Consider the following 23,875-nt stretch of genomic DNA (forward strand, 5'->3'; position numbering starts at 1 on the left):
TTTTGGTTTCATTGGATCCAAAGACTGGTGAGGAGCTTATAAATCTGAAAGGAAATTTTAGCTCTATTCCTAGATGTCACAAAGGTCAAATGGCTGGAACTAGAATGAAAGATGATTATACTTGAGAATGAAATAATTCTATATTGTGAAATTTTCTGTTGTCAATTTGTGCCTGTGTAAGAATCTATCCACAGAACATAAAAAGAGAGTGCCACTGTTTAAAAAAATTACTGACAAGCTGCAAGAAGCATAGTACCTGGCACGCAGTCAATGCTTAATCAATGCTGGCTGCCTGCCTGCCTGACCAGAGGAGGGACACCAGGATAGTGAAGGGTCGTGAGTCCAAGTCATAATGAGAACTGTTTGAAAGAACTGTGCAGGATTATCCTAAAGAAGGAAGACTTAGGGGAGACATAATAGCTCTATTTAAGTATTTGAGGGGCTGTCCTTGGAAGGCAGGTTTAAACTTGTTCTTTCTGGCCATGAAGGGCAGAGTCAGGAAGAATGGCTGGTAAGTTGCAAAGAGACAGATTTAGGCTGGATATAATGAAAAACTCAACAATTAGAGCTCCCCAAAAGTTTAATGGGCTGCGTGAAGCCTTCAAGCAAAGATTGGATGACCTCTTGTCAGGTCTGCTTCATTGACAGTGCCTTTTGGTTATGGATTGGACTAGATGGCCAATGAGATCCCTTCCAACTCTCAAATTCTGTGATTCTAAATGCTGGACACCAAAGCTCTGCTCCGATTCTGTTTTAGGCACCAGCCTGGTGTGATTCCCCACCTAGTTGCTAAGAATAGTTCAGTGTGGCTCTTTCCCAATCAACTCCACCTGGATGCTTATTTTTAAGATTCCCATTGTCTGTGCTATACTTCAGCAGTATAACTGACTTGGTTTTTAAAGAGATGGATTACAAGGGAAAATTCCACCTAGACTTGATTTTAAATTACCTCAAGGCTCAATACATCTCTACTATACCTCTGAAATGCCAAGTTTTTAAGCTGATGCCATGATATACTACTGAAAAAAGGTAAATGCACTGCCAACTATAATCGACCTTTACTGTCTGAAGTAAGGGCTGGTTTCTATTATCAACAGAAGATAAGTAATGGCAGCATCCATTTGTCATTCAAAAGGGAACATTCAGTCAGCAGAGAATGAATGGAAACCAACAGCAAGGGTTTTTGTTGTTCTAGTGGTGGAAAGGAAATCACGATTCTAGATCAGGGTATGATCACGTGCCCTTTCCATTGATTCAAGAGCACAAAAAACTACATTCTTCTTTGGGGTGTGTGTGTGTGTGTGTGTGTGTGTGTGTGTGTACATACATATGCTCACTGTGTATATGTACACATATATACATATACACACATACACATACGCACACATATGTGTACACATGCCAAAGAAGATATTATTCTTATAATGCAATTTTTTAATATATTTGGTATTTGGCATATTTTGTATGTGTGTGCCTACATACACACACACACACACACACACATACATACACATATACCATACATACAAAAAAAGTCATTATTCTTTGGTCTAGGTATATACACACATATACATATACACACACATATAAATATATATTCGGTCCATCCCTATGACTTCACAAGTGTACTACAATTATGGGGACTTTTCTTTAACTTTTAGTCACTTGGAGACACTAGAGATTACGGATGGAAACCAGACTTGTGATTTCATGTATACAAGGAACTCCCAAATAGGGAAATGTCTTCTACTGAGGTAGGTGGGCATTTTCTCTCTCTGTTATGTCTAGTTTTAGAGAGCTGCCTAGAGAAGTAAGGAACCAAGTGACTTGCCCAGGATCACACAGACAGTTAGTGGCACAGTCAGGATTTGAATCCAGGTTTTTCTGGCTTGGAGGCCAACTTTTTACCCACCATACCACACTGTCTTTAAGTCTGAGATTAAGCATATACAAAATAAATATCAATATTGATGGCGTAGAGCAGAATGGAAGGGGGGGGGTAGTGGTGGAGCATCAGCACGGTGCCTGGTGGATGAAACGTATTTAATGCATGTTGAATTGGGTTAAGGGAACTCAGGACCCGGTCATGGCCAGAGACAATTACTTCCTTTGAGAGTTTCTCAAGTTGTCATCCAAACACTGCCTCTTGTATGAGATCAGCTACTCATTTTCCATTAGAATGTAAGCTCTTTAAGAGCTGGGCAGAGTTTTGCTGTGTGTGTGTGTGTGTGTGTGTGTGTGCGCGCGCGCGTGCGCGCACATGTGTGGGTGTGGTGTATCCCTAGCATTTAGTACAGCACCTGGCACAAGAAGCCATGTTTTCTGACTGATTAATTGCTTCATGTACATATTGTTTTCCCTGGTAGGACGTGAGATCTCTGAGGGCAAGAGTCCTTTCACCAATGTCTCTGTATCCTTAATGCCTGGCAAAGTAGGTGTTTAATAACACTGCTAAAAGACTGACTTGATCTCACCTAGCTCCCTTTAATCAAATTTTTTTTTAAAAAGAAAAAACTCCCATTTGGATTATGAAGAATATTTCAGAATAGAAGCAGAAAACATTCTAATCATGGAGAAGCCATGGATAAGGCCTATTTGTTCTGATGAGAATCTTGTAGATTCTTCTCCCCTATGCATATTTGACAAGCAAACCCAAAATGACTGCATTTTTAGTGCTAAGAGAGTGATCTCCAAATACGCTTGGACCAACACAGCCCTCCATCCAAAAGTGCTCCATTGCCAAATTGCCTTTGATGGAAACCAGGTGTCCCTACCGGAAGAAAGAGCCTCTGGGCAGCGCAAGGCTTGAACAGCTTCTTCCACTCCTGAGCATTTCCAACAGAAAATGTGATCGGGTAGATGCTGTGTTCAAACTTCTTTGTGTATGAGGAAGGCCACTGTCGCAACTGAAAGACAGGGAAACAAGAGAGGGGAGATTAGAACCCAAGAAAGAGTGAAATGACCTGTAATGCTGTCAAATGCAGGAGGGAGGAAGTCGAACAGATAAGCCATAAGGTGGTGTGCTCGACCCCTGATATTAATATCTGGCTGGAGTTCTGCCGCCACCACCTCCATCACCAGTACACATAGGCTGGGGGAGATTTATACCCAATTAACCCTACTAGATGTAATCATCAAAAGAGTAGCACACGCTTATACATTTTCTGCAACCTGTTCAAAAACAGTGCCTAAAATTCCCCCATTTTTTGGAAGAAGAATGAGCTCTGGGGTCGGAGAAGCTGGGTCCCAATTACCTTAGATAAGTCACTTAACTGATTTGGGCCCGTAAAATGAGGGTGTTGGAACAGATGGTCTCTGAAACTCCAAGCTCCAGAGCCATAATCTTATATTAGTATATAGAAAGTTGGACTTGGAAAAAGAAAGACCTGGGTTCAAATCCTACTTAAGACACTTGTTAGCTGTGTGACTCTGGGCAAATCACTGAACCTCTCTGGTCCTCAGTTTCTTCAACTGTAAAGCGGAAACCATAGCACCTACTTGAAAAGGTGGTTGTGAGGCTCGATGAGATACTATGTGTAAAATGGTAGCCAACTTTAAAAGTGTTATATAAATATGAGTTATTATTCCTATTATTATCATTATCATCATCACTATTCTCTAGATTCCTGTATCACCCTAAAGACCCATAGGCTTTGCCACCCACCTTGACACTGTGTCCTGAGGATTTCTGAACCTTTCTATCCACCTACGGTTGAATTCTTTGCTATGGTGGTCTCCCCCAAATGGAGTGGGGGCTTCTTTAGGGAAGGAATGCTTCCCCCGCTTTTTTTTTCTATTTGTATCCTTAGGGCTCTGCCCAGTGCTTGGCACATAGTAAACACTTATCAAATGCCTTTTCACTAATTCATTCATTATCCTGTGACATAGCACACAATATTGATAATAAAAGTCCTTATTAGGCAGTAGGGCCTTTTTATAAACTCCTTTGTACTTTAGTTAGCAAGGTAGTGACAGAATGAGACCTAGAACACAGATGTCTGACGGAGCAGAAGGTTGGCAGAAAGTCTGAGCAAGGGGAATTCAGAGCACGATGCTGAAGCTAAATAGCATCAATGGTGCTGGCCTTTGACACCTTCTCCTGTTCCTTCCAAACCTTCTAGGCTTCTGGGGAGCAGAATGAAGACCAAAGCATCGTTGATAGCACATAATATGTGTCTTGATTTTTTATTCTCCCTCTGCCCTGATACCTTCCCCCTTAAACTCAACACAGTAAAACACAGATGACTTTTTGTGGGGTAGCAAACCCCTGCAAACCAAGTGGGTGTCCATGGATTGGGGAAGAGCTGAACAAATTGAGATATGACAGCAAAGACGTATTACTATACTTTAAGAAATGATGATATGAAGAAGTCAAGTTGACAAGCATTTATGATGTACCTACCATGTGCTGGGTACTGTTCTAAATGTCAGGAGAACAAAGAAAGGCAAAAGGAGCCCCTACTCTCAAGGGGCTCAGTCTAATGTGAGAGACAATGTGAAAACAACTACAAACAAGACACATCCTCCACGCCTGGAATCCTCTCCTTCATCTCTGCCTCCTGGCTTCCTTCATATCCTTGCTGAAATCTCACCTTCTACAAAGAAGGTTCACTTGTTCCCCTTTAATGCTAGGACATTTCTTCTCTTGATCACCTCCCATTTATCCTATATATGGCTTCCTTGTATATAATTGTTTTTATATTTTCTCCCACATTGGTCTGTGAGCTCTTTGAAAGCAGGGACCATCTTTTGACTTTTTTTGTATCCCCAAGACTTACACACAGCAGGCATTTAATCAATGCTTGCTAACTGACTGATAAATTGGAAATAATCTCAGAGGGAAGGCATTAACATTAAGGAAGAATTCAAAAGGCTTCTTTCAGAAGGTGGGACTTTAGCTGAGACTTGAGGGAAGCTAGAATGCAGAGCTCCAGGCACCGAGGAAAGACATCCAGTAAGATCCATGTTTTTGTCTAGAGCCAAGAGATGGAGTGTTATGTAAATGGATCAAAGAGTATGAAGAATGGGTAAGGTGTATGAAGACTGGGAAAATAGGAAGGGGTCAGGTTGTGAGGGCCTTTAAAAGCCAAACAGAGGATTTTACATTTGATTCTGGAAGTAACAGGTTGCTGGAGGTGATGTGGTCAGACCTGATTGATTTAACAGCTGAGCAACTTGAGACAGGCAGACCGATCACAGGTTAATTCAATAGCCCAGGTGTGAAGTGAAAGGGCCTAGACCGGGGTGGTGGCCGTATCAGAAGAGAGAAAGTGGCTTCTAAAGGAGAGATGGGACAAGGGTAGAAATGACAGGGCTTGGCCACTGACTGGATGAGGAGGGTGAGAGAGTAAGGAGTCCAGGATGGCCCTCTGGCCACAAGCTTGGCTGACTAGGAGGATGGTGGTACCCCCCACAGTAATAGCAAAGTATTAAAGAACTATGGAAAAATTTGTCCAAACTAAACACATAGTTTTTGTGGTTGCTCAGTCATATTTGACTCTTTGTGACCCCATTTTGGAGTTTTCTTGGCAAAGATACTGGGGTGGTTTGCCATTTCCTTCTCCAGCTTATTTTACAGATGAGGAAACTAAGGCAAATACAGTTAAGTGACTTGCCTGGGGTCACCCAGCTAGCAAGTATCTGAGGCCAGATTTGAACTCAGGAAGATGAGTCTTCCAGACTCCAGGCCTTGCCCTCTATCCACTGTAGCGCCACTTAGTGTCCCCTAAAAGACAGTCTTATAATGTTAATGAAAACAATACTAAAAGTCATCTCAGTCCTCCACAGAAGTGAATGTGAAAACATCCTTTCCTCCTCTCAGTAAAGAAGTAGGAGACTCCTGATGTGAAATAAAGAATTCTCTCCCTCTTTGCCTCTGCCTCTGGCTTTCCTGGCTTCCTTCAAAGCTCGGCTCGAATCCCACTTTCTATAAGAAGGCTTTCCTCCACCCTGCTGGCCCATCCCTAAGGTTAGAGTCTTTCCCTTAAGACTAACTGCAAGGTAATTATTAGTAACACTGTATATATCTTATATGTAGGTAGTTGTTTGCATGTCATCTCCCCCATTTAGAAAGTAAGTTCCCTGAGGGCTGGAACAGGTCTTGCCCTTCTTTGCATCCCCAGCAATATTAGCACAGTGCACACAGAGCATGATAAATGCTTGTAGATTGACAGCGTTGGTGGGCTCTATTTAAATGCTCTTCTTTGTTACAAAAGAAGGGTTCAATTAGGGGTGGGGGAAGTTAAGGGGAAATATCTGGAGTAAAAACAAAAAGGACCAACAAAATTAAAAAAAAAACCCCACAACAACACTCCTGATACTTCAATGAACTAAAAGATATTTCAGTGGTGGCTGACAGGAGGTCACCCCTTTTCCTCCTCCCCTTCCCCGCGGATTCCAGCTCTTCCTCTGCCATTTTCAAACCAATTTACGATCCCAATTTATTCCAAATATTCCTCAGGCTGCTCTTGATGAAGACATTAGCGCCGCCCCCCCTTTTTTTTGCTCAGAAAATGTAATATTTCCTAGCTTTCTTATCATTAACCTTCTACCCAACCTACTCCTCTTAGGTATTTCTCATTACTATAACTAGCCCAGAGGCATGATGTAAATTGGGGGATGGAGAAGATAGGTATGAAACAAGAAAGGTTCATTGTTCTTCCACAAGTGAAAAACATCAGGGATTGTCAAATTAAGAAGAAATGAAAAGGGAGAAAATAAGGTCTCTATAAACAGATTTGATCACAAGATAAAGTGATGGTCTCCATGGTTGACGCGTGGAACTAAGAGAGAAGAGCTGTGATCCAAGCTCTCCTATCATCAGGAAATAGACAATTCTCTCTGGGCCCTGTCCAAGTTTAGGCCTTATTTAGCCTGGGCCTCATATACAGTTACTACGATTTCCCATAAATTCACCTTCTTATCAAACTCAGGCTTCAGTGAATCCTCAGCAAAGATGTGAAATCGAATCTTCCGATAGCTGAAGAGGATGGCTGATTTGAGCATAATGAGCGTCTCTTCCAGACGGTCCCCACATGCCACGACGGCCAGGTGCATCCATTGCTCTGCTGGTGAGGCTGGTGAGTGTTTTGGCTCCCCATGCTTTCTAGGAAGAGAAAATAAAAACATTATTGGGTATAAAGCATAAAAATATCCCAAGACTGCTGAGATCAGTCAGTCAACAAGCATTTCAGTGCTAAGTAAGTTATCTCCAATTAAAAAACACATCAACAGACAAAATCTGTTACATTTTGTGACGTGATAAACATTTTGACAATCCTGTTTATTTGAAAAGTACAAATTTAGACCTATGTTTATTCTATTCAATTCAACATGCACATATTAAGCGAATCCTATGTACCAGGCCCTGTGCTGGCTTTGGGGATACAAAGACCGTTCTCAGAACCCTTGCTGCCCCTCAAGTCGCTGCATTTACTGGGGTGACGAAACATGCACACAGACAGGTACATGAAAAATATACATGCTATTTCAAGAAGGATTGAACCCTAACATTTGAAGGGCGATCAAGAAAGGCCTTGCATAGAAAGGTACTTGGCCTGTGATTTCAATGAAGTTAAGAGATTCTAAGGTGGGGATGAGGAAGGAGAATATTTTGGACAAGGGAACAGATGCAAGAGATGGGGTCTCATATATAGAAGATGAAATAGATAATGTTTCACATATAATATGTACATAAACATGCATATATACGGTATATACCATACATGTGTATAATATAAATATATGCATGTATAACATACGTCTATGTATTGTCTATTCTATTATATAGACACACACATATATATATATTTGTATATTATATATTTGAGGCAGCTAAGTAGTTCTGTGGCCCTGGAGTCAGAAAGACCTGAGTTCAAATCCGACCTCAGACACTAGCTGTGTGACCCTGGGTAAGTCACTTAAGCTCTGTTTGCCTTAACCCATGGGAGAAGGAAATAGAGAACTACTCCAATATCTTTGCCAAGAAAACCACATGGACAATATGGTTCACAGGGTCATGAGGAGTTGGACACAACTGAACAACTAAACAATATTATATATATTGTGTGTATATGTAGTATATGTGTATGTATATGCGTGTGTGTATATATGTCTCTGTGTGTATACACACATATATACATACCAGTATCAGCAGATAAATCACTTGGATTGTTAAGGGTTTTTGAACTGTTTCTGCCTCCACTAAGGGAAGGCTACCCAACTACAGCTGTGAGTTTCATTCAGCCTATTTTGAAATAACACCGCTGATTTTCAACAACTGACCCGGTTTTCCTGACGGCTGAAGAGGCTTTCTATTTGCACAGGCCATGGAAATTTGATTTGGGCATAACCCCAACAAGAAGTTGGTGGGAGGGCCCTCTACAACTTTCCCATGTATCATGAGCAATACGATATTTTCCACCCCCCATCTGGATGTTTTTATTTTAAGAGTGGAATGCATGACCACAGCATAAAAGGAGAATGTGCAAGTCAGAGAGAAAGGGAGGAGGTGAGGACAAAACATTTGGATTTCTAGGCCCAGTGAGAGCCTCAATGCACACAAATTTAATACTGGCCATGCCTCACTGCAGGCTCAGTGAGCCGATGTGTATTAAGTTCAGCACGGAGGAGAAACAGAGGCAGAGTGAGGCTAAGTGATCTGCAACACCAACGTATCAAGTACTGAGTCAGTCGTTGGACCGGGAACACCGTCTGAGAGGCCAGAATCTTAATTCAGTTGCCGAACAGACATTTCCTCCCCATAAGAGACCTGTTCCAAACAAGGAGAAGGAGCCAATTCTCAAACACGCTGAACGCTGAGAAGAGTTTTCAAGAGAGTGGAGGAGGTCAGTAAGGGGCACTTTGAGACAACTGAAATTAATCTGAGAATTGGATGCCTCCTTCCCACCTGCTTTCCAAAAGTGCACAGGCAAATGGGCCGTGCCACTTATTCAGCTAATAGAAAGCTTAATCAGCTAATAGAGGGCTCTTGGCTGCCTTCACAATCACAAAAGTTGAAGATCTGGGTGGAGTCATTTGGCAAGCTTTACAATTTGATTATCTCAGACTGTAACCGGTACTCAGAAACTCTAGGCGCTGAGTCTCAGACATACTGAGTCTGAGAATAACCTTCATCCCATTTCCTTTTGAGACCACATTTCTCTAACAGTGCACCTAAAAATTAACATTGCGTGGCAATGAGGACAACTTAGCACTTTTCCCCAGACCCCAACATCTGTCTCTTCCTGGATCTCTCACCCTCACCCACCTCTATGATTTCCTCTCTGTCCCTTTGCCTGTCACAACAGTAATCAATCAATAACAATAGCTGACATTTATATAGCCCTTTAAGACTCACAAAGCACTTTAGAGACATATTCTCATCTAGGTCTCACAACCTTGATGGTTGGTATTCCCATTTTCCAGATGATGAAACTGAGGTCGTTGTCAGAGAAACTAAGTGACTTAGTGTTGGTCACGGAGCTGCAAAGTCCATCGGCAGATGGCACCGGACCCACATCTCCTTCATCTAGGGGGCCTCGGCAAGTTCTTTCCACTACTCTGTCCCGCCCTGCCCATCTCCTCTGTGCCAGCTGCTGCAAGCTCCCCTGCAATTAACCTGGGGTTTCCATAGCCCTGCATGTGCTTGAGGAAGCAATGCCACTTATTTCTCTTGGGTCAGAATTAGGAGCCAATTGGCCTCTTCAGCTGTTCCCTACCCTTTCAGCCAAGCGCTGAGCCGGGGATCGCCGCCTAGCTTGGTGTCCGGTGACAAACACTTTTTCTAAATCCACAGGGGCCAGAAGGAATAACAGCCCCTGGAGACACGGCAGCACCCCTCGGCCTGCCTCTCACATTACCCTAGTCATCTCAGGCTTCAGGTAATGAATTGGTCTTGTGTAGGCACAGTACAAGATGAAGCTTTAGGTCACTAAAGTGGGCACCTTTCCCAATCTTCTATTAGAGGCGAACGTAGCTGGCTATCACTTTCTGGCCAGTGCTATTTAATGACGGCAGAGAATCTGGCTCTAAAGGCTGGAGCCCATTTCCCCCCTCAGATCGATAGTCTTTGGGAAGGTATTTACTTCATTGTTTTGACCATTTAATTATTTTTATTTTTTTCCTTTATTAGATGAGACTCAGAGGCTGTTTCTAGTCTCCCCCTCCCTCTCCTCTCTCTCTCTCCTCTCTCTCTCTCTCTCTCTCCCCCCCCTCCCTCTCTCCCCCTCTCCCTCTCTCTCTCTCTCCCTCTCTGTCTCCCCCTCTCTCTCCCTCTCTCTCTCCCTCTCTCTCTCTCTCTCTCTCTCTCTCCCTCCCTCTCCCTCTCTCTCCTCTCTTTCTCTTTCTCTCTCTCTCTCCCTTTCCCTATCTCTCTCTCTCTCTCTCTCTCCTCCCTATCTCTCTCTCTCTCTCTCTCTCCTCCCTATCTCTCTCTCTCTCCTCTCTTTCTCTTTCTCTCCCTCTCCCTATCTCTCTCTCTCTCCCTCTCCCTATCTCTCTCTCTCTCCCTCTCCCTATCTCTCTCTCTCTCCCTCTCCCTATCTCTCTCTCCTCACTATCTCTCTCTCTCTCTCCCTCTCTCTCTCTCTCTCTCTCTCTCCCTCTCCTCCCTCTCTCTCTCTCTCTCTCCCTCTCTCTCTCTCTCCTCTCTTTTTCTTTCTCTCCCTCTCCCTATCTCTCTCTCTCTCCCTCTCCCTATCTCTCTCTCCTCACTATCTCTCTCTCTCTCTCTCCCCCCCTCTCCCTCTCCCTCTCTCTCTCTCTCCTCCCTATCTCTCTCTCTCTCTCTCTCTCTCTCTCTCTCTCTCTCTCTCTCTCTCCCCCTCCCTCCCTCTCCCTCCCTCTCTCTCTCTCTCTCTCTCTCTCTCTCTCTCTCTCTCTCCCTCCTTCCCTCCCTCCCTCCCTCTCCCTCTCCCTCTCCCTCTCTCCCTTTTACCTCCACATATGAGCGATCATCACAGCTTGAAGACATATCCATTAAAAGGCTTCTCATCACCCATGCTTCCCAGTCCTCCTGTTGTACGCCACCATATGTGATCACGTAGGACTGGAAATTTTCAGAGCCATGAGGGATTTTAGAGAACATTTGGTCCATTTTCCTTATTTTTCAGATGAGGAAACTGAGGTTCTGATGATCTACCCAAGGTCATATACTCCAGCAAGAGGCAGAAATAGCATTTGTACCAGAGACCTCCTTATTCCTGGGCAGTATGGTATAGTGGATAGAGCAGAGGACTTAGAAGTTGGGACGACACTTGTTCAAATCCTGCCTCATATACTTACTTACTGGATGTATGTCCCTCAGTAAGTTGCTTTACATCTCAGGGTTGTGGTTTCCCCATCTGTAAAATGAGTTGGATTTGATGGCCTCTGAGGTCCTTTTCAGCTCCAAATCTGATTCAGCCCATTGTTCTTTCCACCACAGAAACCTCCAAAAGTGAGCAACTCAATTCTACAAATAATTATCTAGCACCTACAAGATATAGAATTCACCATTCTGAAATATATCTCTGTTAATGATACAACAAAGACCACCATTCTGGCAGCCTTGGGATCATACAGGGTTCATTCTATCCCTTGCTCCAGACACTTGGACAGCAAATTCCATTTGTTCTTAACTCTTCCTTTTGACTTTTATGATCCTAGATCCTAATCCATTCTACCAGAATTCAACAAACCTTCCTCCCCTCCTCTTCTCAGCAAGGTGACTCACGCAAGGGCCCCATGTGGTCCTCTGATCCAAGCCCCTCATTGTGGCACATTATTCCTGGAAGTTAAAAAGTTCTACAACCCTGTGGACACATCAGAAAAGCAAAGTCTTCAACACTTTATAGGACAGTTAGGTGGTGCAGTGGATAGAGTGCCAGGCCTAAAGTCAGGAAGACTCATCTTCTTGAGTTCAAATCTGGCCTCAGACACTTACTAGCTGTGAGACGCTGGGCGAATCACTCAATCCTGTTTGCCTCAGTTTCCTCATCTGTAAAATGAGCTGGAGAAGGAAATGGCAAACCACTCCAGTATCTCTGCCAAGAAAACCCCAAATGGAGTCAGGAAGAGTCAGAAAGGACTGAACAATACTTTATAGCCCAATTTAGCCCCGTAAGGCTTGCAAACCTCCTTTGCAAAGAGACAGTGTGTCTTCTTCAAACAGGACTGACCCACTCCAATTCCTAGACAGTCCCCTCATATAAAAGTCTCACATTTATCCTTTCTTTCCATTTCCACTGTGAGACCCCCTCCAGCTGTAGGGATAGGGCAAGGGCAGGCCCAGGGCAGGAAGGCCATCAGCCTCCTCCCTTCCTGCCAGGGCTCCACTCTCTGAGGTGCCTATTCATTAATCATCTTGGGCATGGGTTGAATTTAAGACTCTGAGAAACATGCGAAGCCACTTTTTACAGTGATTCTCATCCAGAGGATAGGAGACTCTTACTCTGAAAACACTGACCAGAGACGTCACTAGCGAATCACTTGTACCTTATGTCATTTTCAAGTGCCTATCATCAGTATTCCCATAAATTATCTGTTAACCGACCCACTTGCAGGTGGAGCTACACCAGTTGCTGAACCAAGACCACCCAGAGTGACTGCCTACAAGCCTATGATATAATAAATGCACATTTACCTAACAAGAGGATCAAAGTCATGAAGCTCTGTGACCTTGTGCCAAGCATCGTTGCTTTGAAATCTGTTTTTCTATAACACCAAAAAAGAGTATTTCTGTACGCACAACAGAGCACAAAAGAGGATTCTAAATGAAATCATGAGTTACAATTTCATACTCTTTGCTTTTTTGCTCTAGGACTAACACCAATACCTAACTGCAGCATCTATTGTGTTGACCACTCAAAACATAGATCTTTCCAAAGTCATCTTACAATTCAACAAGAATTCACAAACACCTACTATGTGCTAGCCAGCATACATAGAGTAGGCTAGAGAGAACTGGCAAGGGCCCTCCCTCCTTGTTCTCCCTTCTTTTCTTCCTCCCTCCCCCTTCTCCTCTTTCCTCAGACCTTGATCCACCCTGTCACCAACTCCAGGGGCTTGGAAGGAATTTATAACTGCTCTGCAGCTGCTTCTGTGGTCCCCAACCCCAGGTTCAGGGCTTCCTTCCTGCCAAGGTAAAGAAATACAGGAAGCCAATAACCAAAAGTCTTCCCTTCAAAAGGCAGAAGCGTTTTCCTTTTGCTCCTGAAAGGCTGGATATTTTCACAGCTGGCAGCAGCTGCCCCATAATTCTGCCCCACATTTTCCCGGGGCAGCTCAGCCCAGCTCAGGGCACCCTGCCCATGCTGGCTCTACTCAGATCAGCCCCAGCACTCTGATTCCTTATTATAGCTGCAGACCTCCATAAAGACCTTTTAAAAGCTTTTGCCATGCTAATTCTGGCTACTCAAGGATGTGGGTAACCAAAACTGGCCATTTATAACACTGTACCTACAGATCTAATTATCCCCCTGAAACAGAACTTTGTCAAATGGATGCAATTAAAGATGTTAGGGTATGTACTAGTAGATTAAAACCTAGTCTGAGGTGGTATCATGGATGTACTGCTAGACCCAATCTTGCCTCAGACACCAGCTATGTGACCCCAGTTAGGATAACTTAACTTCACTGGGCCTCTGTTTTCTTATCTACACAAATGTTGGTGTTAGACTTAGCCTTCACGGTCCCTTTCAGCTCCAAATGCACGATCCTATGGCAACCTTCTATTCAAAAAGTACAACCATTTCTAAAAAAGAAATACTGGGAAGTGTGTTTCTTGTGTATCCAAGACATAATAGCACAAAACCCTATGGATCTTACTGAATTCTACTGGTTCACATGGGAACAAAGTCAGAAGACATCTGGAACACATCTGGAGAAAAAAAATGAAGTTCAGGGCCTTGGATATTGCTGGGTAATGCATTCCTTTGTCTGCTGCATGACTCCACAGCAAGTGTTTCAAGGCTGTCACATTCTCCTTTTAAATGACCAGTACTCATCCCCAGACCTTGTCACCCTTTACATGTTAACAAAAAAAAAGTCAAGGTAAAGAAACAGACCTAGAGATTAAAGGATTCTCCCATGCAGACTGTTAGTGGCAGAGTCAGGACTAGGACCCAGATCTCCTGCCTCCTAACTCAGTAACCTTTCAAGTATATCAGATATGAGGAACTCAGTGGATAACTGTCCATTGATTCTAAGAGAAAGGTCCCACCCAACTCCAAATTCTATAATCCTGTGATTGCAAAAAGCAGCAATTTTGAAACAAGTTTATTTAATTTACCACAAAAATCAATCAGTCAAGCTTTTATTAAATGTATGCTGTGTGCCTGAAGATAAAGAGACATATGAAATAGCCCCTACCCTTAAGCTCTTTCTATTGGAGGAGATAATATGCATACATGTAAGCATTTTTAAAATGGGGATGGACCTGTGATTTCCCAGGTGAAGAAATGCCTTCTACCACAGCAGGTTGGAATCTTTTCCATAACTTAAGTTCTTACAAACTTGCCTAAAGTAATGATTCAAAGTATGGTCTGGGGACCACTTGGGGAGTCCAAGACCCTTTCCAGGAGCCTATGAGATGAACTCTTTTAAAAGTAATATTACAACATTTGAATTTTGAATATGATAAATATCAATAGATATAACCCACATAAACAAAAGGTCTTGGGGGCCCTCGTTTTTGTTTTTGTTTTTTGGCAGGACAATTGGGGTTAAGTGACTTGTCCAAGGTCACACAGCTAGTACATGTGTCAAGTGTCTGAGGTGGGATTTGAACTCAGGACCTCCTGACTCCAGGGCCAGTGTTCTACTCACTGTGCCCACCTAGCTGCCTCCTCAATAATGTTTAAAGAGTCCTGAGGCCAAAAGAACCTTTTAAATGACCAGTACTCATCCCCAGACCTAGAGTAGGAAGAGGTAGGTGATTTGCCTAGGGTCAGAGGAACAGTAGGGATATATTGTACAAAATAGATATGAAATAAATACAAGACAATCTGAAGGAAGGAGAGACTAGCGTCTGGGATGAACAGAAACAGGCTCACATAGGAGATGGCATTTGAGCTAAGCTTTGAAGGAGACTGGGGATTTGAAGAATACCATTATAAGTACCAGGCAGAAGTCCTTCAGGAAGCTAGCAGATTAAAGGAAGAAGATAAGAGCATCTACCAGGACTCATTACCAGCTTCCCTTTCCATTATGCTTACAAAGCTGTCTATGGAGCTGATTTTGGAGACAAGAAAAGACATGCTTTTAGACAGATTCAGAAGAAAGCAGCAAATTACATCTACTCTGACTCAGACCCTCTGCTCCCAGGAACCCCAAACAAAAATTATATTTGGGATAGAAACTCAAATATTCAGCATGATGTAATGGCAAGAGTGCTTTAGAAGGAGTCAGGAAACCTGGGCTCTGCTCCTAAATCGACCTCAGGCACACCCCCTCCCTCCCTGGTACTCAATTTCCTCATTTGTAAAACAAGGGTTAAGGCCCCTCCCAACTTTGAAAAAATTAATCTAGAAATTCCAGAGTATCTGAAAAATTGGCGTTGCTTGTTTTCCTGGCTGCCTGAGATGTAACGTTTTCTTAATAGCTTAAATGTCTCAGGCGTTAGAGTTAATTAAACCTCAATTTCTAGAGATTATAAATAATGAAATACGGCATTTATGTGAAGTGGTATTTACTTTCCAGCCCATTAGTGCAAAAAACACTGAATTATTAAAGTGAATAATTGACTCTACAAACAGAGTCTTTCCTCTTGTCTTCTCTCTCTTTTTATTGCTCCCTCTCAGTTGATGAGCTAAATTCCTCCATCCAATCCAACCCTACAATCATTTATCACATAGTACCTACTATGTGCAAGGCAGTGAACTGGGTACACAAAAGCAAAACAAAAATACAGTCCCTATCCTCAAGGAGCATGCTTGTGCATAAATGTGATGCTTTGCTACTGGCCAGTGAATAAGCTTTTAGGACTGCAGCTTGGTGGCATAATGGATAGAATGATGGACTTGGAGTCAGAAGTCCTGAGTTCAGATCTCATTCCAGATACTTCCTAACTGGGTAACCCTGGACAGGTCACTTAATCTCTCTGGGCCTCAGTTCCTTCATCTGTAAAATGAGGATAATGATAGCACCTACCCCATGGGGTTATTGTGGGGATCAAATGAGATAGCATGGGCAAAACGCCTTGCAAAAACTTTAAAGTGCCCTATTATTATTAGGAAACAACCAGCCTCTAAATTAAGACCCAAGTCAGGGTTGTCCACAACTAGTCAGAGCAATTAAAAGATATCAGACAAAGGGAATTGATGCTTCCAGCTTAAAGGATGATGTACTCAACTTATAGGAACATTACATGAGCCCAGTTCTTCCTCCTTGGTTGAATTTCTTTTAAGATTCCATCATAATGATCTCTTTTTAGGATACATTGTCTTACTCCTGGAAGAAAGACCTTACCAAAATGGCAGCATCTACTATAACTGAGCATCACCTATAAAATGAGGCGGTTGGACCTGAGGGCCTCTGAGGACCCTTCTGGCTCTAAATCTATGATCCTGCCAGTCTAGAATCACAGAATCACAGAGCTGGAAGGGCCCTTAGAGACCATCTGGTCCAATACAGATCAGGACAAGAATCACTCCTACAATATACCTGACAGGTCATCACCCAGCTTTTGTTAGATGGGTGGTGAATAATTAATTCCTAGGGGTAATTCAGAATGGCTGATTAGGAGCACATTTACTTTTCTTAGATGAGATTTCAATCCTGGGGTCTAGCTATAGCTAGGGGCTATAGCTGGGGCCTCAGCTATAGGGATATGTAGAACATACCAACTCCAGACATGGCAATTCAGTGAAATAAAACAAGCATTTATCAAGAGTCTTAATATGTGTGGAAAGAACAAAAACAAGGAAATTGAAAGTTATATAATTACAGTCAAGTCAGTCAGCATTTATTAAGGACCTACTATGTGTCAGGCACTGTGCTAAGCTCTTGTTTGTTCATATTTGGTTGCTTGTTATCTCCTCTCTTAAGACTGTGGGCTCCTTGAAGGAAGGGGCTGTTTTTTGCCTCTCTTTATATCCCCAGCAATGAGCACAGTGCCTAGCACATAGTAGGTGCTTAATAAATGCTTATTAACAGATTGCCTATTGTCTTAAGGAGGAGAGGAGGGAGAAAAATTTGGAACTCAAAATCTTATAAAAATGAATGTTGAAAATTGTCTTTATATGTAATTGGAAAAATAAAATACTCTTAAAAAATAAATGCTTATTGACTGACTGGCCCTGGTGATACAGAAACAAACAAAATGGATGGTCCATACCCTTAAGGAATTTATACTCTAATGGAGGAGACAGCACATAAAAGAGAGATGAAAAACAGGCGGGATGTGCCCATAGTGGGGTAGGGTGGTAAAATTCAGAGAGAGAGAAGCAGAGCTGCTACAGGCTCTTCCTGGAACTCCCCAATGGGAGAAAGGGGCCATTAGGGTAGAGGGACAAGTGGGCTGAAAGATTTTGGCAAAGTCCAGAGAGAGTGATCAAGCTTGGCCCTGCAGAAGAAAGAAAACTCCCTTCCTTTCCTTCCAGCAGAATTTGGGGGACTCTGGGTGTGAAACATTGAATATACTGTTAGACCCAATTGGTATGCTTGGTTAATTTTACTAAACTGCTTTTTTGGAGTATCTTTTTTATTCTTATAAAGGATGGTCTTCTGGGGAGAAGAGGAGGAAGGTATATATTTAGAAATGAAGGTGATGTTAAAATATATATTTTTAATGTTTTTAAGCACCTAAGGTATGAAAGTTTTATATCATGTCATGGGCATTCAAAAAAATTTTTAATTGTCTCTGCCCTCAAAGAGCTTACAATCTAATGTGGGGGTTGGGTAAAAGCACAACATAACATAAATAAGTATGACACTTGAAAAAATGTAATAACGGCAAGAGAACATCCAGAAAAAAATTTGAGTTGGGAGAGATGACTTTCTTCTAGGTGAAGGGAAGGTGTCAGAGAAGGTTTTGTGAAGGATACTGAACCTAAGCTTGACTTTGGAGGCAGAGGATTTCAACAGGCCAGAGGATTTCGGGTGTGGGGAATGGTGGATAGGCAAGAGATAATCCCATTCTACTTCAATGTTAGTGGGAAGAAAGAATGCTAAGGAGATGGAGAATTCTCCTAACTGGCCAGAAGAGCTATCAGAATGACACAGAAACGGAGTTCTTGCTTCCAGAAAATACGGAGAACCAAGGGAATTTCACAGTGAATGTGCAATGACTACCTTTCTGTCAAAGCCAAGGGGTGATTATCTATGGTCCACTAAGTGACTTCAAAGCCCACTTCTCCACTGTCTAATTTATTAGAGACAATAAAATTGTTTGTTTGTTTTAAAACAGAAGAGGCTTGAAGAGGCAGGGAGTAACCTGGGCCAACCCTAACTGCCAAGCATTCAAACTCTGCTTCAGAGAGCACAACTCCGATGGGCTGGCCACGTTGTTCAAATGCAAAATGCACGCTTGCCAAAAAGACACAGGGCAAGCGTTCACATGGTGGTCAGAAGAAGTGATACAGGGACACTCTCAAGGTCTCTCTCAAGAACTTTGGAATTGATTGTGTGACATGGGAGACACTGGCACAGGATGGCTCAGCGTGCCGTTCCCACATCAGAGAAGGTGCTGTGCTCTATGAGAAAAGCAGAATTGAAACAGCTCAAAGGAAATGCATGATACGCAAATTTGGAGTATCCACCCCAAATGTTCACATGGACTATTTATGCCTGACCTGTGGTTGAGCATTCCGAGCTCATATTGGCCTGATCAGCCACAGTCAGACACATTGAATCTTGACTCAAGCATAGTGATGTCATTTTGGTCCTCTTTGAGAATGAAGGACAACAACCAATATCAGGAAGTGGAGGGTAGGAGAATGTTACACAGTGAAGGTGAAGAAGAAACACTAAACACTTGGAGCTAATGGGCAGATAATAGGTGCTTCTGAAAGAGGGGAAAGCTGGCCCCCTCCTCCAGCAGTTAACAAGAATTTACTAAGTCCTTGCTATGTACCAGGTACTGTGCTAAGTTCTGATGACATAAAGAAAGGCAAAAACACCCCTACCCTCATAGAGCTAACATTTATTGAATGATAAATGATCAAGCTTTCACCATACATAAAATGGAGAAGACAGAGTATAGGTAACTATGAGATACATGCGAAATAGATGGGAGACAATCTCGGAGTGGAAGACCTCAGTGGCTGAGGGGATTAGTAGAGGCTTTATGTACAAGGTGAGATCTGAACTGAGTCTGGAATAAAGTCAAGAAAACTATGAGGTGGAGAAGAGGAAGGATGGGAAACAGCCAGTATCGAAGCAGGGAGATGGAAGATGGAGCACCATGTTTACCTTCAGGTAGAACAGTATAGCTAGGAGGGGAGTGAAGGTAGAAAGTGGAAAGGTAGAAAGGGGCCAGGGTATGGAGAACTGTAAATGTCTAACAGAGGATTTTATATTTGGTCTTGGAGGAAACAGGGAGCCACCAGTTTTTATTAAGTAGGAGGGTAACATGGTCGGACCATCACTTTAGGAACCACGGCAGCTATTTCTCCACCTGGCATTTACAATAATGATATCTACCTTCTTTCCTATATATATTATGTGAAAGAATTATCAAGTTTAATGGATATTATAGAGATTTACCACAAAGCAAAAAGACCAACAACCCTAAAGACCCTTAGAAATTCCTAGGTGACAAACACAAAAAGGAGGCAGAAAAAAAAAACACAAAACCCTACGGCATCCTATTTTTATATGCATACATAGAGTATGGATGACAAGAAAGATGAAATAGAGACACTAAAACAAGGAGGAAATTTTGACTTCATAGATATTATTGAAACTTGGCAGAATGAGACCCATGACAGGGATACTGCCACGGAAAGGGATATCTTTTTTTTTCCATTAAAGATTTTTTTGAACCTAAACAACAAGCAAAATGAGCATTTGCATGTATATTGTAGGACAGAAGAAGTTTGTACATGAAACTGCAAAACTCTATTATACACAGCCCACCTTCTTTTTAAATAAAAGTAAGAGGACTGACCAATGAAAACCCAGCCCTTTTAATCATGTACAGTATACTTGGCTTTATGCAATCCCATGTGTGGACTTCAGAACACACGCAGATATTGTATTACTGTTTTCCTGTCTGCTTAGCATGTGGTGAAGAAAAAGGCCTTGTGGCTGGTTGCTGAGCTGGAACTGAGTGTTCATTCAGAAAGGCTAAAGAAAGCCCTCTCTTTCCTGGTGGCGAGTGAGGCAAGGAGTTCTAGAAGACCCTGAAGTCTATGTAAGGCACAGCATCAGGCAGAGGCTGCTACATATGCTCAAAAGGACCAGGCTTTCATTGGCCAATCACCTGTTACATATATAAAAAATTCAATATGTAACTTTCAAAATTACCCTGCTTATCTCTGATTCCTTCTGGCCTTCCTTCCATTTGGTTTTCCTTTTTGGAGGAGGGAATCACATCCCCAGACCATTTCTCTTTCATACATCTAATGTTAAACAAATAACTAGAAAAAAATGGACACAGAGGAATGGTTAGTCAGTCATGAAAAAGTCCATTAAGCTCCTACTATGTGCCAAAGTGCTGGGGATAGAAATGGTAAAAAAACAAAACAAAACAAAAACTAGTACCTGCTTTCAAGGAGTTCACAGTCTAATGAAACAATCTAAGAATCACTGGTATTCTTGAAAATTATGATTAAAAACAAGCCTGGATACTATATTTTAAGAAATTATACATTGAAACTGTCCATATTTATTAGAACCAGAAAGCAAAGACAGAAAGAAGCCATCTTTTTCTGAAAGGAAGCCCTAAAATAAAAGTCCCAAGAATATCCAAAGTTCCCATGTCAAAGGGAAAAAAAAGGATTGTAAGCATCCAGGAAAAAGCCAACCTCCCCGGGAGCCAGAGTAAAGCTCACATAAGATCTGAGAACTTACACTAGAAATAAAGAGAGCCTGAATTACAATATTCCAAAAGGCAAAAGAAATAGGCTTGCAACCAAAAATAATTTACCCTGCAAAGCTGAGTATCATTCAACTGGGGGGTGGGGGGAAGATGACCCTTTAATGGAAGAGACAATTTTCAAGCATTTCTGATGAAAAAACCAGAGCTGAGGAGGAACTTTGAAATACAAACACAAGAGGCCAGAGAAACCTAAAAGATAAGTTTATTTATCTAATTAGAAGGAGCTGTTTAATGATAAAGCACTAACATTTAATGGGGGAGAAGAAACAGATGTCCCTTTAGAATCTAATATCTTCAAAGGCTATTGATGGAGTGAAATAAGAAAAACAGAAGTTCAGGAGGGCAGATTGCTCCTGTTCTGAAGACTAAAAGGGAAGGCAAAAAGAAGGAATATACTAGTGCAGAAAGGAAGAAAAAAAGGGTACAATTAACTACTTTTCATAATTGGGGTATCTGAAAAGAAAAGAACTGTGAGTTGTTGTTCAGTCACAACTGACTCTTTGTGACCCCCATTTGGGATTTTCTTAGTCAAGATACTAGAGTGGTTTGCCATTTCCATTTCCAGCTCATTTTAGAGATGAGGAAACCGAGGCAAGGAGTATTAAGTGACTTGCCCAGGGTTACACAGCACATGGAAGAAGGGTGAGGAGCACCTATATCACATGAACCTAGCTCATTCTGAAACATAGCTATTAAGAAGAAAGTTTTTGTTATCTTTATCTTTCTCCACCAGCCTCAGCTCCTTCTGAACCTTGTATCAGTGACAGTATTCTTGCTGGATCATAACATAGTTTTATATTCATCCTCCATGATATGCCTTTGTTTCTGTCCAAAAAAAAATTTGGATTCATTCAAAACAAATTTCCCAATCCAAAGGGGGGGTGGGGTAAATAAAAAAGAGAGAAAAAAACTCTAATTAGAATCTAAGAAGGTACCTTAGATACTTCTTAGATAATTAGGTCAACAAATTATGGTATATGAATGTAATGGAATGTTATTGCTCTGTAAGACATGAAGAAAGAGCCAACTTCAGAGAACCTTGGGTAGTGTGAATGGATGAGGAGTGAAGTGACCAGAACCAAGAGAACAATTAATTATACAAGGACAGCAACACTGTAATGAAAAAGAACTTCGAAAGACTTCCGAACTTTGGTCGCTGGATGTCTCCAGAGTGCCTAGGATGAAGTACATTACCATCTCCTGACACTGAGGTAATGAGCACAAGGTGAAGAAACTTCTATTTCCAGACAGTGCTACTGTGTGGATTCATTTTGCTCCACTATGTTTATTTGTTACAAGGGAGTCTTTTTCTTTAACTTTTTACTGAGCTTGGAAGCTCAGGGGGTTAATTTAAACTGTGGCTAGTTGGAGTTACTAGAGAATAGATTTTTGTTCTGATGGGATTCCCTCTCGGATCCCTTCTAAATTTGAGACTGTTAGCCTCCAAAGCCAGAACAAGAGAGAACAGGGAGCAATCAAGGGACTGCAGGTCACGATGAGGGAAAACAAAGGTCAGGTTGAGCAGTAGAGGAGTAATCAGCAAAAAGCAGGCTAGGGGACTTATGGAAGAAGGAGATTTCAGAATCCAAGATCTTGGATATGGGGCAGTTTTTAGTGATGGTAAGTCCCTCCCCTGTCCACATTCCTGTATGTGGCCGAAGTAGAGTGGGGAGAAGTGCAGGTCATGGAAACTGAAGAGGTCAGAGTTTTAGAAGGATAATGAATATGAAGGAAAAAGTCATCAAAATGACATCAGAAGCTAGGTAGGAAGGGAAGACTGACAGCCAGGTGATAATGTTATTGAAAAAGGTGACAAGAGTTTCCTGGAGGTTGACAGATGGCAACCAGCAAGGATGCATCCAGGGTGATATAATTGGATGCCTGGAACATCAAAGGAGGCTGGATTCTTGAGTGAAGGCACTCAGGGCTTTACTAATTGGTTAAATCTGTTGTGGTAGCCAATGTTTAGGCCTCTGCAGTTACATAAAGTGTAATTGGCTTGGCCTGACTGATGGGAAATCTGATAGTTGACTCTGATCCCAATATTACTTTCTGTATCAAGGACTATGCCATACGTCTGAAACTATTCAAGGGTACAGTCAAAATGTCTCTTTTGTAAATATTAGAGGAATCATCATAAATCAATTCGTCATATTGAATTTGGTTCATAAACTTTAAAGGAAAAAATAACTGTGTTACATACAAAGCCCAGGCCTCCCAAACAATAGGCATTCAATAAATGTTCAATGGTGATAATGGTGATAATGAAAAATAGGCTGATTCCAAAAAATGTATAGTAATTAATCCAAGCTGTAAGTGACCCCTTGTTTTTGTTTCATTTAAAAAATAATTTTAATGATATTTTTTGTTTTTATATCTTATTATATCTTTTGGGGTTTTTTATCAACCACATTTCTAAGTGAAATCTGTCTTCCTATCCAAGAGCTGTTCCTTATAACAGAATAAAATGGGGGGGGGAACCCAAGTGAGCAAAACTAACCAACACACGAAAAAAGTCTGACATTATATGCAGTGTTCCATTCCCATAAACTCCCATCTCTTCAAAGGAGTGAGGGAGATCCCTTTTCATATCTTTTGTCTGACCACTTGGCTTTATCATTTATAATTTCATTGGATTTGTGCCCATTTCATCCCTCCCTCCCTATATACCCTCTCTTTTTCTTTTATTCAAAGTATGTTATGGAGATATGAAATACAAACCAGTAGCATATTAGAAATAATTGGCTGTCAACCTATTAAGAAAAGGAATTGACTGATTATTTTCCCTGCTTGCTCTAAAATTCGTTGACTCCATATGGACTGTAAACAGACAGAATGCCTATTTTCTCTTTCCAA

The 23,875-nt window shown here is 41.9% G+C and overlaps 1 protein-coding gene across 1 annotated transcript in view; it reads right to left on the minus strand.

Moving 5' to 3' along the window:
• GXYLT2 (glucoside xylosyltransferase 2) overlaps positions 1 to 23,875 on the minus strand; it is a 67,959-nt gene that overhangs the window by 36,452 nt on the left and 7,632 nt on the right. The window contains exons 2-3 of the mRNA XM_036738884.1: positions 6,916 to 7,105; positions 2,775 to 2,906 (exon numbers count right to left, since the gene is read on the minus strand). Coding sequence (XP_036594779.1) covers positions 2,775 to 2,906; positions 6,916 to 7,105 — 322 coding nt within the window. The remainder of the gene's footprint in view (positions 1 to 2,774; positions 2,907 to 6,915; positions 7,106 to 23,875) is intronic.

This window comes from Trichosurus vulpecula, chromosome 9 (genome assembly GCF_011100635.1).
Source record: "Trichosurus vulpecula isolate mTriVul1 chromosome 9, mTriVul1.pri, whole genome shotgun sequence".
Classification (NCBI taxonomy): Eukaryota; Metazoa; Chordata; class Mammalia; order Diprotodontia; family Phalangeridae; genus Trichosurus; species Trichosurus vulpecula.